This window comes from Leucoraja erinacea, chromosome 29, assembly GCF_028641065.1.
Source record: "Leucoraja erinacea ecotype New England chromosome 29, Leri_hhj_1, whole genome shotgun sequence".
NCBI lineage: Eukaryota > Metazoa > Chordata > Chondrichthyes > Rajiformes > Rajidae > Leucoraja > Leucoraja erinaceus.
In genome coordinates, this window is record NC_073405.1 from 1,436,859 (window position 1) to 1,452,500 (window position 15,642).

Below are 15,642 nucleotides of genomic sequence, written 5' to 3' on the forward strand. Positions count from 1 at the left end.
CTGTCCTATCCATGTACCTGTCTAAATGTTTCTTAAACGTTACGATAGAACAAGCAAGACATTTCTCTTGTGTAGAACACCATTAACAGTTCTATTGTCACGTGTACCGAGGTACAGTGAAATGCTTTTGTGGCGTGCCATCCAGTCAGCGGAAAGACAGATTGCCGCAGTAACTCCGTGGGTCAAAAGACATGGACTTCTTGCTCACGTATGTGTGTTCTTCCTTGTCTAAGGTGGTTCCATGGGAAGATCAGTGGTGAAGAGGCAGTCCTGGTGCTCCACCCTCCGGAGGATGGACTCTTCCTCGTTCGAGAGTCCATTCGCCATCCCGGAGACTATGTGCTGTGTGTCAGCTCGAACGAGGAAGTCAGTCACTACCGCGTTATTTATCAAAATAATAAACTCACCATCGATGAAGACAACTATTTTTACAACCTGATTGAACTCATCGAGGTAAGGTCAGCGAATGACTGTTCGTGCTACCTTTACTTCCAGTTTTACACAATGCAAGAGTGTGAATAGCAGGATATCATAAGGTCAATAGACAATAGACAACAGGTGCAGGAGTAGGCCATTCGGCCCTTCGAGCCAGCACCGCCATTCCATGTGATCATGGCAGATCATCCCCAATCAGTACCCCGTTCCTGCCTTCTCCCCATATCCCCCTGACTCCGCTATCTTTAAGAGCCCTATCTAGCTCTCTCTTGAAAGTATCCACAGAACTGGCCTCCATCGCCCTCTGAGGCAGAGAATTCCACAGCCTCACAACTCTCTGTGAGAAAACGTGTTTCCCCGTCTCCGTTCTAAATGGCTTACCCCTTATTCTTAAACTGTGGCCCCTGGTTCTGGTCTCGCCCAACATCAGGAACATGTTTCCTGCCTCTAGCGTGTCCAAACCCTTAATAATCTTATATGTTTCCATTAGATTCCCTCTCATCCTTCTAAATTCCAGAGTACACAAGCCCAGCCGCTCCATTCCCCCGGCATATGATAGTCCCGCCGTCCCTTGTGAACCTACGCTGTAATTTTAAGTGTACAATTGTCCCTAGTGTGTGTAGGATAGTGTTAGTGTGTGGGGATCGCTGGTCGGCACGGACTCGGTGGGCCGAAGGGCCTGTTTCCGTGCTGTATCTCTAAACTAAACTAAAGTGATTGTGGGAGATGCCAGTGGGCACTCTCTATAATTAGAATGTTAGCGTCACCTAATCATAGGTGTTGGCTGACAATAGACAATAGACAATAGGTGCAGGACTAGGCCATTCGAGCCAACACAGATATAAATACCATGCAATCAACTCCTGCCCCCGGACTTAACCAGTTTAATTTTGTCACACAGAGTGTAATGGAAATATTACTCGGATCAGAGTGTGGGTGTTGGGAAGTATCTTTGTGAAACATTGTTAAGCAAGTAAGATAGGGGAAGTTTAAAAATAGTTGAAATACAGAAGCTATAAAAAGAGCAGGGTGTGGACACAAAGATGCTGGAGAAACTCAGCGGGTGAGGCAGCATCTATGGAGCAAAGGGTCTCGCCCCAAAATGTTGCCTATTCCTTCTCTCCATCGATGCTGCCTCATCCGCTGAGTTTCTCCAACATTTTTGTCTACCTTCGATTTTTCGAGCATCTGTAGTTCTTTCTTAAACACGGTGTCTCGGGGTTAGTGGGATGTGAAAAGGGAAGTGAAATTGTCTTTTAGAGCTGGTATACAGAAATAATGAAGTTTGTGCGTGAGAAATATTGAGCAAGATGTTTTACTTGCTAAATTTGCAAATAAGCAGCCGTCTTCAATAAGAACAAAAGCCGCAGCAGCAGTCAGCAGGTTGCTATGTATTGGTTGGAGAGAAGCTGGGTTAACATTTCATGTTTGGGATCCTTCACTGGTGGCAATAGACAATAGGTGCAGGAGTAGGCCATTCGGCCCTTCGAGCCAGTACCGCCATTCAATATGATCATGGCTGATCATCCCCAATCAGTACCCCGTTCCTGCCTTCTCCCCATATCCCCTGACTCCGCTATTTTTAAGAGCCCTATCTAGCTCTCTCTTGAAAGCATCCAGAGAACCTGCCTCCACCGCCCTCTGAGGCAGAGAATTCCACAGACTCACAACTCTCTGTGAGAAAAAGTGTTTCCTCGTCTCTGTTCTAAATGGCTTACCCCTTATTCTTAAACTGTGGCCCCTGGTTCTGGACTCCCCCAACATCGGGAACATGTTTCCTGCCTCTAGCGTGTCCAAACCCTTAACAACCTTTTATGTTTCAAATAGATTCCCTCTCATCCTTCTAAACTCCAGAGTGTACAAGCCCAGCTGCTCTATTCCCTCAGCATATGACAGTCCCGCCATCCCGGGAATTAACCTTATAGAAACATAGAAACATAGAAATTAGGTGCAGGAGTAGGCCATTCGGCCCTTCGAGCCTGCACCGCCATTCAATATGATCATGGCTGATCATCCAACTCAGTATCCCGTACCTGCCTTCTCTCCATACCCCCTGATCCCCTTAGCCACAAGGGCCACATCTAACTCCCTCTTAAATATAGCCAATGAACTGGCCTCAACTACCCTCTGTGGCAGAGAGTTCCAGAGATTCACCACTCTCTGCGTGAAAAAAGTTCTTCTCATCTCGGTTTTAAAGGATTTCCCCTTTATCCTTAACTGTGACCCCTTGTCCTGGACTTCCCTAACATCGGGAACAATCTTCCTGCATCTAGCCTGTCCAACCCCTTAAGAATTTTGTAAGTTTCTATAAGATCCCCTCTCAATCTTCTAAATTCTAGAGAGTATAAACCAAGTCTATCCAGTCTTTCTTCATAAGACAGTCCTGACATCCCAGGAATCAGTCTGGTGAACCGTCTCTGCACTCCCTCTATGGCAATAATGTCCTTCCTCAGATTTGGAGACCAAAACTGTACGCAATACTCCAGATGTGGTCTCACCAAGACCCTGTACAACTGCAGTAGAACCTCTCTGCTCCTATACTCAAATCCTTTTGCAATGAAAGCTAACATACCATTCGCTTTCTTTACTGCCTGCTGCACCTGCATGCCTACCTTCAATGACTGGTGTACCATGACACCCAGGTCTCGCTGCATCTCCCCCTTTCCCAATCGGCCACCATTTAGATAATAGTCTGCTTTCCTGTTTTTGCCACCAAAATGGATAACCTCACATTTATCCACATTATACTGCATCTGCCAAACATTTGCCCACTCACCCAGCCTATCCAAGTCACCCTGCAGTCTCCTAGCATCCTCCTCACAGCTAACACTGCCCCCCAGCTTAGTGTCATCCGCAAACATGGAGATATTGCCTTCAATTCCCTCATCCAGATCATTAATATATATTGTAAATAGCTGGGGTCCCAGTACTGAGCTTTGGGGTACCCCACTAGTCACTGCCTGCCATTGTGAAAAGGACCCGTTTACTCCTACTCTTTGCTTCCTGTTTGCCAGCCAGTTCTCTATCCACATCAATACTGAACCCCCAATGCCATGTGCTTTAAGTTTGTATACTAATTTCTTATGTGGGACCTTGTCGAAAGCCTTCTGGAAGTCCAGATACACCACATCCACTGGTTCTCCCCTATCCACGCTACTAGTTACATCCTCGAAAAATTCTATAAGATTCGTCAGACATGATTTACCTTTCGTAAATCCATGCTGACTTTGTCCAATGATTTCACCACTTTCCAAATGTGCTGCTATCCCATCTTTAATAACTGTAGCAGTTTCCCCACTACCGATGTTAGACTAACTGGTCTGTAATTCCCCATTTTCTCTCTCCCTCCCTTCTTAAAAAGTGGGGTTACGTTTGCTACCCGCCAATCTTCAGGAACTACTCCAGAATCTAAAGAGTTTTGAAAGATTATTACTAATGCATCCACTATTTCTGGAGCTACTTCCTTAAGTACTCTGGGATGCAGCCTATCTGGCCCTGGGGATTTATCGGCCTTTAATCCATTCAATTTACCCAACACCACTTCCCGGCTAACCTGGATTTCACTCAATTCCTCCAACTCCTTTGACCCGCGGTCCCCTGCTATTTCCGGCAAATTATTTATGTCTTCCTTAGTGAAGACGGAACCAAAGTAGTTATTCAATTGGTCCGCCATATCCTTGTTCCCCATGATCAACTCCCCTGTTTCTGACTGCAAGGGACCTACATTTGTTTTAACTAATCTCTTTCCTTTCACATATCTATAAAAACTTTTGCAGTCAGTTTTTATGTTCCCTGCCAGTTTTCTTTCATAATCTATTTTTCCTTTCCTAATTAAGCCCTTTGTCCTCCTCTGCTGGTCTTTGAATTTCTTCCAGTCCTCCGGTATGCTGCTTTTTCTGGCTAATTTGTACGCATCATCCTTCGCTTTGATACTATCCCTGATTTCCCTTGTTATCCATGGATGTACTACCTTCCCTGATTTATTCTTTTGCCAAACTGGGATGAACAATTTTTGTAGTTCATCCATGCAGTCTTTAAATGTCTTCCATTGCATATCCACCGTCAACCCTTTTAGAATTAATTGCCAGTCAATCTTGGCCAATTCACGTCTCATACCCTCAAAGTTACCTTTCTTTAAGTTCAGAACCATTGTTTCTTAATTAACAATGTCACTCTCCATCCTAATGAAGAACTCAACCATATTATGGTCACTCTTGCCCAAGGGGGCACGTACAACAAGATTGCTAACTAACCCTTCCTCATTACTCAATACCCAGTCTAAAATAGCCTGCTCTCTCGTTGGTTCCTCTACATGTTGATTTAGATAACTATCCCGCATACATTCCAAGAAATCCTCTTCCTCATGAACCTACGCTGCACTCCCTCAATAGTAAGAATGTCCTTCCTCAAATTAGGGGGCCAGAACTGCACACATTACCTCAGGTGTGGTCTCACCTGGAGTATGGTGCAGATGTGTGTAGGAACAGGTCATCACAAAGTTTGTCATGACACCAGTGTTGTTTGCACAACCAATGTTCTCCACAGCTACACTGCAGCGTGTGACTGTCCCTCTTCACTAGGCGGGTGGGTAGCTATCTCCTCAAGCGGCAAGCAACCAAATAGTTTAACCTTTTATTTAAGAAGGAACTGCAGATGCTGGAGAATCGAAGGTTAAACAAAAAGGCTGGAGAAACTCAGCGGGTGCAGCAGCATCTATGGAGTGAAGGAAATAGGCAACGTTTTTCGGGTTTCGGCCCGAAACGTTGCCTATTTCCAGAAGGTTTCGGCCCGAAACGTTGCCTATTTCCTTCGCTCCATAGATGCTGCTGCACCCGCTGAGTTTTTCCAGCCTTTTTGTGTAACCCTAGTTTAACCTTTTGTTGTTTTGTTGGTTCATTTTATTTCATTTAGTATTACATGAAAGATGCGTGCGGGCTTATCACCCGGCTAACGAAACCCAAACTAAAGGAGGGCACCAAGTCAGCGGCAGAGGAGTTCTCTAAAGGTAAACAAGTGGAAGGGAACAAGGTGCTGTAATACTGTGCACGGTGCTGGCGCGTTTATACAAGCCTCATGTTTCGTCTGTAATAAACTACATCTTTGGTCCTCAAACATTATAGAGGTTAAGTGCGGCACGGTGGCGCAGTGCCTGAGCCTTGGGTACGATCCTGACTACGTGTGCTGTCTATACGGAGTTTGCACGTTCTCCCCGCGACCTCGTGGGTTTCCTCCGGGTGCTCCGGTTTCCTCCCACACTCCAAAGACCTGTAGGTTAATTGGCTTCTGTAAATTGTCCATAGTGTGTCGGGTGGTGTTAGTGTGTGATCATTGGTTGGCACAGACTCGTCGGGCTGAATGGCCTGTTTCCACTCTGTATCTCTAAACTAAACTACACTAAATAAACTAAACTAATAAATCTACTATATCGGGAGGCTGGAGACTGCGTTTATGGATGAAAAGTTTTAGGAATTGCAAGGTATTTTGTTTTTTCAAATTTAATTAAAACAACTTTAGTTAAAAAGGGTAAAACAAAACTCATCTCAATTCATGTCCCTGGTCAATGTTGACCTGCAAGATGTGAACTCAAATGCTTTAAGTGAATGAGTGACTGGATGGAGTGTAGTGGGGATACACCGTCAACGTTACACAAGGGTGGTGAGTCCACTGTAAGACCCAGCTCCTCTTTCTCTGTTTCATTCCCTCTCCACCTTTCCCACCATTTCCCCTCTGCTCCAGGTGCTCTGCTCTCACTCTGGGGTCAAGGAAAGATTGTTCACGTCTCGGTCTTTCGAGAGAGAGCTAGTGAGGTCTCTTAAAGCCTCTTAAATGCCACTGTTGTATCTGCCTCCAGCCCCACCCCTGGCAACGCGTTCCAGGCACCCTCCACCCTCTTGGACAAGAATCAACATCTCCGCACATGTCCTTTAAGCATTGCCCCTCTGGTCTTTGATATTACCAGCCTGGGGGACAAGGGTTCTTAAACTGCTGCCCTGCTAGTCATGAACCTTGTCCCATGTAGTTGTCAGGGACAGATTTCCACGACACTAACCCAGCAATAATGAATGGACAACAAAATATTAGTTTCATTTAGAGTTAGAGGTACAGTGTAGAAACTGAGCATGCGGCTCAGAGTCCACACCTGCCAACGTTCACCTGTACACCTGTAGACCTGTACTATCCTACACACACACGAGGTACAATTTACAGAAGCCCATTAACCTACAAACCTGCAGGTTTTTGGAGTGTGGGAGAAAACCGGAGTACCTGAACAAAACCCACGCGGTCAGCGGGACAACGTGCAAACTCCGTCCAGACAGCGCCACCTGTCAGGATCGTACTTGCGTCTCCGGCGCTGTGAGGCAGCAACTCTCCCACGCTGCCCAGTTCTGCCATCCAATCCCGCCACGTTTTGCTGGGCCGGTGGGGTGATGCCAACACTGGGGCCATTTGCAAGATGACCAATAGCCTTGACTGTGATTTAATATCAACCTGTCCAATTGGAGCTGGGTGCCGCAGCCAATGGTTTCCTGTGCAGGTGAACAAGCTGCAGCCCGTGTGGGAAACCCCCCCTCCCCCGCCAACCACCAGCGCTATTTCTAGATTCATTAACCACGTGCGGGTTGCGTGAGACCTCTTTTGTTTTCTGTTCCTATTATCTGCTTCATCACAGAGATAGTGACAGGAAACGTACCATGAGGCAGGTGTTGAACGAATCAACTGCTCCCCAGGTGTTTATCCCTAGGCGGGTGATGGGCACAGTGTGTTTGGTTGACTTAACAAGTTCACGATTTCACAAATCATGGGAGTAGAATGAGGCCATTCGGCCCATCAAGTCCACTCCTCCATTCAATCATGGCTGATCTCTGCCTCCTCATCCCATTTTCCTGCCTTCTCCCCATATCCCTCGACATCGTTCTAATCAAGAATTCTGTAAATTGCCTCCACCGTGTGCTGTCCATAGAACTAGTGTACGGGTGACCGATGATCAGCATTGACTCGGTGGGCCGAATGGCCTGTTTCCATGCGTATGTCTAAGCTAAGCTAGATGTTTGTGATGGTGGGGAGGGCTGTGGCCGTCTGCATATTGGAGGACATGCAAGAGGACTGCAAGAGGACATGACTTCAGAATTAAGGGACAGAAGTTTAGGGGTAACATGAGGGGAACTTCTTTACTCAGAGAGTGGTAGCGGTGTGGAATGAGCTTCCAGTGGAAGTGGTGGAGGCAGGTTCATTGGTATCATTTAAAAATAAATTGGATAGGCATATGGATGAGAAGGGAATGGAGGGTTATGGTATGAGTGCAGGCAGGTGGGACTAAGGGGGAAAAAAAGTTGTTCGGCACGGACTTGTAGGGCCGAGATGGCCTGTTTCCGTGCTGTAATATGGTTATATGGTTATATTGGAGTTGCCGGACCAGGTGACCAAGCAGTCGTTCAGGTTACTTCTGACAGAAGTGTGTTTGAGTATTGGGCGACTTGCGAAATCTCTCTACATTTCTCAGAGAGTGGCACCTTTCTGTGCTGGCCTCTTCTTTACGATCACATCCACGTGCTGGGCCAAAGGCAGGTTAGCCAAGACACTACTGCCCAGAGATCTGCCCCAGTGGAACCAGCGCCACTCCTGAGACCTCACAGAGAGAATGAATGAATACGTTTATTGGCCAACTATTCACATACAAGGAATTTGCCTCGGTGCTCTGCCCGCAAGTGACAACAACATACAGTGACAGTTAGGAATGACACATAAAACATTGAACATTAATAATAAAATATTATTGACTAAACATGGGAATTAAATAAAATATGGGATGTGTACAAGATGCCAGCCAACTATCTCTCAACTCTCAACTACTTTTTGCTGGTAGTTTGAGTTGAGTATTGGTTGTCAATGGTCTTCCTAGTGCGGGGATCGTTGGTCAGCGTGGAATCGATGGGCCATAGGGCGTGAGGTAAACTAAACTGCACAGTAAACCCAAATCCTGTTGGAACGTAAACTAATCACAGACCGGTGAGACTTTGCTCCGTGTCCAGCTTCATTGTCACATTTAAATAGATGCTCTTGTCTTTCCTTGACTCTTACAGCTGGATGGCTACTGGATATTCAACAGCTGATATTAGGAGATCAGATTGGCGAGGGGGAGTTTGGAGGTGAGTGTTGAATGATTTGCTTCCTGCTCATTGAGTGTTCCGTGGGTGGGTTGTGTATCTGTGTTCCACACTCGGTCTGAGCTAGTGGCCCAGGGTTGAGGGTGCCTCACTTCAAATGGTCTGGTGGTGGGCGCTGAGTGACTGATGAGGTGGATGTAGAGAGCTCCATAAATGGGGCAGGTAGTGTCTGCTGGAGTGGGCGGGTGGGCAGCTGTATTGCTGCTGCTCCTTGAAGTTCTTGCCTTGACATTCCTAATTTTGTCCCCAATGAATGGTCAGGCAGCATCTGTGAAGAACATGGATAGGTGACGTTTCACAGTGCTGGAGTAACTCAGTGGGTCAGGCAGCATCTGTGAAGAACATGGATAGGTGACGTTTCACAGAGTGCTGGAGTAACTCAGCGGGTCAGGCAGCATCTATGGAGCTAAGGAAATAGGCAACGTTTCGGGCCGAAACCCTTCCGGGTTTCGGCCCGAAACATTGCCTATTTCCAGAAGGGTTTCGGCCCGAAACTTTGCCTATTTCCTTAGCTCCATAGATGCTGCTGCACCATAACTCAGTGGGTCAGGCAGCATCTGTGGAGAACATGGATAGGTGACGTTTCACAGAGTGCTGGAGTAACTCAGCGGGTCAGGCAGCATCTGTGGAGGGAAGGAATGGGCGACATTTTGGGTCTGAAGAAGGTTCTCGACCCGAATCGTCGCCCATTCCTTCTCTCCATAGATGCTGCCACCCGCTGAGTTTCTCCAGCATTTTGTGTCTAAGCAGCGTTCAGTTTCCTGATCCACGGGATCCACTCCTGGACCGGTCCCCTTCAGATTCCCGTCCCGTTAATGTGGATGGGGGTGTGCGTGTCGCCTCTTCCCCACTTCATGCAGGCGATCGGCAGCATTGTGACACAAGGCTTCATATCTTCACATTGTCCATGTTGCCCCATATGACTTCTCCATGAGAATCCTTGTACAATATGTACACTTGGAAGTCTAACACTGGACTTCAGGAAGTGCAAAGTCATCTTCATTAGCTCCTGTCACAGCTGTTTCTTGACATCTTCATTCCCCTTGGTTGCCACCTCATTCTGAACGAGATTACTCACAGGCTGAGCAACTCATTCCTAGAAACATAGGTGCAGGAGTAGGCCATTCGGCCCTTCAAGCCAGCACCACCATTCAATATGATAATAATAATAATAATAACAAATTTTATTTATGGGCGCCTTTCAAGAGTCTCAAGGACACCTTACAAAAATTTAGCAGTAGAGGAAAAACATGTAAGGGGAATGAAATAAATAGTAGAGACATGACTAGTACACAAAGTAAAGACTGATCATCTAAAATTGGCTGATCATCTAAAATTTGTACCTCGTTACTGCTTTTTCCCCATATCCCTTGACTTCTTTAGCCCCAAGAGCTAAATCTACTCCTTGAATAATCTGGGGCGCAGACCATCAGTTCTAGCTAGTTCCAGATAAATGTTTGTCCTCAAAAGTCTTCAATACATGCTCCCCATGTTGGGGGAGTCCAGAACCAGGGGTCACAATGTAAGAATAAGGGGTCGGACATTTAGGACTGAGATGAGGAAAATCTTCTTCACCCAGAGAGTTGTGAATCTGTGGAATTCTCTGCTACAGGAAGGCAGTGGAGGCCAATTCACTGGATGTTTTCGAGAGAGAGTTAGATTTAGCTCTTAGGGCTGACGGAATCAAGGGATATGGGGAGATAGCAGGAACAACTGTATTTTGTGTGTCTTGTTGCTTTTTATTGGTATGACTGTATGGCAAATGAAATTCCTCGTATGTTGCAAAACATACTTGGCTAATAAAGTGTGATTATTATGATGATGATGATCTGGAGGTGTGCGTTCGTTTTCACACTTCTGTACCTCTTGCCCGATGGGAGAGGGGAGAAGAGGGAGTGACCGGGGTGAGACTGGTCCTTTGATGCTGCTGGCCTTGCCGAGGCAGCGTGAGGTGTAGATGGAGTCAATGGAAGGGTTGGTTTATGTCTGACCTGCACTTTGTCTGCTTGTAGCTGTGTTTCAAGCTGAGTACATCGGGGAGGAAGTGGCTGTGAAGAACATCAAATGCGATGTCATGGCTAAGTCCTTCCTGGAGGAAACGTCTGTCATGACGTAAGTGGGATATTTGTTATACTGATTGTATTGGGAAGGGTGATTATAGGGTGATGGGCTGTATATATAACTAAGAGATACTGTATAGTATATGAGGGGTTTTCTCTCTTCTTTATGGCTTTGTAAATATTTGATTAGTGTATAAATGTAAATAATTTGGTGTACATATAGCTGCTGGTGTACATATAGCTGCTAAATCTGTATAAGATAATTATAAGCAGTTGAATAAGGGGTGGGAATTAATGAGCTTTGGCTTCTTCCTGCTCCTTTTTGGACACATACGATTTCATTTATTTATAGATATTGTTTGTGACACTTGTTTTTTGTTTGCGGTTTCACACTTGCTTTTAAACCTTTTATTCTGTTCGAAATAAAGAATTAAATATAAAAATAAAATAAAATATGTTCCTCGAAGTTCCCCCTCTCCCTTCCTCAGCGCGCTCATTCATGCTGTCACAGGGTCACAGGGTCACAGGGTCACAGGGTCACAGGGTCACAGGGTCACAGGGTCACAGAGTCACAGGGTCACACAGACACAGGGTCACAGGGTCACAGAGGCACAGGGTCACAGAGTCACAGGGTCACAGGGTCACACAGACTCACAGGGTCACAGGGTCACAGGGTCACAGTCACAGGGTCACAGGGTCACAGGGTCACAGGGTCACAGAGTCACAGAGTCACAGGGTCACAGGGTCACAGAGGCACAGGGTCACAGGTCACAGAGGCACAGGGTCACAGAGGCACAGGGTCACAGAGGCACAGGGTCACAGAGTCACAGGGTCACAGAGTCACAGAGGCACAGGGTCACAGAGTCACAGGGTCACAGGGTCACACAGGGACACAGGGGCACAGGGTCACAGGGGCACAGGGTCACAGGGTCACAGGGTCACAGGGTCACAGGGTCACAGGGGCACAGGGTCACAGGGTCACAGGGTCACAGGGTCACAGTCACAGGGTCACAGGGTCACAGGGTCACAGAGTCACAGGGTCACAGGGTCACAGAGTCACAGAGTCACAGGGTCACAGAGACAGGGCACAGAGTCACAGAGTCACAGGGTCACAGAGGGTCACAGGGTCACAGAGTCACAGAGTCACAGGGTCACAGGGGCACAGGGTCACAGGGTCACAGGGTCACAGGGTCACAGGGTCACAGGGTCACAGGGTCACAGACACACAGAGTCACAGAGACATTGAGACACAGAGAGAGACACAGAGAGTCCTATCATGTCAATACACCTTTCTGGACAAGAGGGTGTGAGCTATAGGGAGAGGTTGAGCAGGCTGGGACTCTATTACTTGGAGTGCAGGAGGATTAGGGGGGATCTTATAGAGGTGTATAAAATCATGAGAGGAATAGATCGGGTAGATGCACAGAATATTTTGCCCAGAGTAGGGGAATCGAGGACCAGAGGACATTGGTTCAAGGTGAACCCTTCAAGGGAAAAGGATTTAATAGGAATCTGAGGGGTAACTTTTTCACACAAAGGGTGGTGGGTGTATGGAACGAGCTGCCACAGGAGGTAGTTGAGGCTGGGACTATCCCAACGTTTAATAAACAGTTACTCAGGTACATGGATAGGACAGGTTTGGAGGGCTATGGACCAAAAGTAGGCAGGTGGGACTAGTGTAGATGGGACATGTTGGCCGGTGTGGGCAAGTTGGGCCAAAGGGCCTTTTTCTACGCTCTATGGCTCTATCTTTAGAATGGAGATGAGGAAGAATTTCTTTAGTCAGAGGGTGGTGAATCTGTGGAATTCATTGACACAGACGGCTGTGGAGGCCAAGTCACTGGGTATTTTTAAAGTTGAGATTGGCAGGTTCTTGCTTGGTAAACTTACTCTCCTGTGTGAATTAAAAGTACAAAGCGGAGTAGATCTAATGAGAGGCTGAATATCAAAGTCATGGATGGTGCTGTGGGGTTTTAGTTTTGGATGTGGCCATTAGGTGGAGCAGCAGCCCCAATGTTCACCCTAAGCAGGTCAGGTTAGTATTGTCCCGTGTACCGAGGTACAGTGAAAAGCTTCTGTTGCGTGCTAACCAGTCAGCGGAAAGATGATGCATGATTACAGACGAGCCTTTTGTAATCATGTACAGATACAGGATAAAGGGAATAACGTTTAGTGCAATTTAAAACCAGTAAAGTCCGACCAAGTCACAACTTATAGGAGTAGAATTAGGCCATTCGGCCCATCGAGTCTACTCTGCCATTCAATCATGGCTGGTCTCTGCCTCCTAATCCAATTTTCCTGCCTCCTCCCCTTGCCACCCGTTCTAATCAAGAATCTGTCCATCTCTGCCGTAAAAATATCCACTGACTTGGCCTCCCCGCCCTCTGTGGCAATGAGTTCCACAGATTCACCACCCGATCCCTAAAGAAGTTCCTCCTCACCTCCTTTCTAAAAGAGCGCCCTTTAATTCTGAGGATGTGACTTCTAGTCCTGGGCTTTCCCACCAGTGGAAACATCCTCTCCACATCCTAGTCTGAGGGTCACCAGGTCCTGGGAGTGTTCCTTAATTCTCTCCCATCCCATCTTGTACATGATGCATGGAATTATCAAGTAAAGAATGGGAACAGGCACCATGTGGATATTCTTCCGTCTGCCTGACACCCAGCTGAGACCGAGGCAGAATGGAGTCAACAGATGGGAGGTTGGTTTGTGTGATGGTAGCAGCCCAGCCCATCACACAAGCCAACCTCCCTTCCATTGACTCCATCTACACCTCACGCTGCCTCGGCAAGGCCAGCAGCATCATCAAGGACCAGTCTCACCCCGGCCACTCCCTCTTCTCCCCTCTCCCATCAGGCAAGAGGTACAGAAGTGTGAAAACCAATGCACACCTCCAGATTCAGGGACAGTTTTTTCCCAGCTGTTATCAGGCAACTGAACCATCCTCTCACCAACAAGAAAGTGGTCCTGAACTACTATCTACCTCATTGGAGACCCTCGGCCTATCTTTGATCGGACTTTGCTTGACTTTATCGTGCACTAAACATTATTCCCTTTATCATATATCTGTACACCGTGATTGGCTCGATTGTAATCATGTATAGCCTTTACGCTGACTGGTTAGCATGCAACAAAACGGTTTTTCACGGTACCTCGATACACGTGACAATAAACTAAACTCAAACCCAAACTTGACAAAGAACAAACTGAGCCAACAGTGGAAGTTCTGACCCTCTCATTTGCTTCTTTTCAAACAGTAAACTGCAGCACAAGAACCTGGTGAAGTTACTGGGAGTTATTCTGGACAAGGGGCTGTATATTGTCACTGAGTTCATGAGTAAGGTATGTAATCTGTAATCTATTCTCTCCTTTGCTTCCTATTTTGTCCACCATCGATCAGTGTAGTGACTGGGCCCCGTGTAATGGTGCATTTTAGAAAAAAAACATCCAAAAAAACCTCATAGAAAATATGTGCAGGAGTAGGCCATTCGGCCCTTCAAGCCAGCACCTCCATTCAATATGATCATGGCTCATCCTCTAAAATCAGTACCCCGTTCCTGCTTTCTCCCCATATCCCTTGGTTCCGTTAGCCCTGCAACCTAAATCTAACTCTCTCTTGAAAACATCCAGTGAATTGGCCTCCACTGCCTTCTGTGGCAGAGAATTCTACAGATTCACAACTCTCTGGGTGAAAGAATTTTTCCTCATCTCAGTCCTAAATGGCCGACCCCTTATTCTTAAACTGTGACGCCTGGTTGTGGACTCCCCCAACATCGGGAATATTTTTCTTGCATCCACCCAACCCCTAAACTGCAATGTTCACACAGTCTTTTACAAATAAAAAAGCACTTACATTTTCATTTCACATTCATAGCTCGAAGGATTTTCATCATCAGAGAAGCATTTTGTATCTCACTGTTTAGGAACCTGAGGGGTATCATTTTTACACAAAGTGTGGTGGGTGTATGGGACGAGCTGCTGGAGGAGGTAGTGTTTTTTTTATTAGTGCGGGTGGCAGGGGTTATGGGGAGAAGGCAGGAGAATGGGGTTGAAAGAGAAAGATAGATCAGCCATGATTCATTGGAGGAGTAGACTTGATGGGCCTAATTCTGTTCCTGGAATTAATGAACATGAGTTGAGGCAGGGTCTATCGCAATGTTTCAGAAACATTAGGACAGGTACATGGATAGGACAGGTTGAGAGGGATATGGACCAAATGCAGGCAGGTGGGACTAGTATATATGGGACATGTTGGTTGGTGTGGGCAAGTTGTGATGAAGGGCCTGTTTCCACGCTGAATGACTATGTTGTAATAGAAGGCAACTTGGCGATATACACACAGGCGATATACACACAGGCGATATACACACAGGCGATATACACACAGGAGGAGCAGTGAACTGAATGGGCAGTGGGAACGTTGGACTAGGTGCCTTCCTCACCTTGGTGCCATTTATGTTATGTTGTGTCGTGGACTTTCTGTGTTTGTGCTTTTTTTAAATTTTATTTTTTAATTTTTTAAATTCAATTTCAATTTTATTTTTAATATGTTTTATTATTTATTTATTATTTATCTATCTTTTTTTTTTAATGATTTTTTTTTTAATGATACTGCCTGTAAGGGAAATTCATTTCGTTGTCTCAAATTGAGACAATGACAATAAATTTGAATACAATACAATACAATACAACAATACGTTGCATCACCTCTAAACATTGTTGCCTCTGCTTTTGTCCAGGGGAACCTTGTCAACTACTTGAGGACCAGAGGCAGAACAGTCATCAAAACCAGACAGCTGATCAAGTTTGGGCTGTGAGTTCCAGATCCGACTCCGATCCACAATCCTCGAGCGGCACTGCCTTCCCTCCTCTGCTGCAGAGTTGGTGCAGGGCAGGTCCAGTTCCATAAACACCAACTCCCAACACATCCCCTCACCCTCACCCCCCACACACCCACACAAAACCCTCACACACCCACACCC

The 15,642-nt window shown here is 46.4% G+C and overlaps 1 protein-coding gene across 1 annotated transcript in view; it reads left to right on the top strand.

Moving 5' to 3' along the window:
- Positions 1 to 15,642, top strand: part of matk (megakaryocyte-associated tyrosine kinase) — a 50,915-nt gene that overhangs the window by 26,289 nt on the left and 8,984 nt on the right. The window contains exons 6-11 of the mRNA XM_055658295.1: positions 234 to 453; positions 5,347 to 5,440; positions 8,517 to 8,582; positions 10,613 to 10,712; positions 13,918 to 14,002; positions 15,400 to 15,473. Of these exons, the coding sequence (XP_055514270.1) occupies positions 234 to 453; positions 5,347 to 5,440; positions 8,517 to 8,582; positions 10,613 to 10,712; positions 13,918 to 14,002; positions 15,400 to 15,473 (639 nt within the window). The remainder of the gene's footprint in view (positions 1 to 233; positions 454 to 5,346; positions 5,441 to 8,516; positions 8,583 to 10,612; positions 10,713 to 13,917; positions 14,003 to 15,399; positions 15,474 to 15,642) is intronic.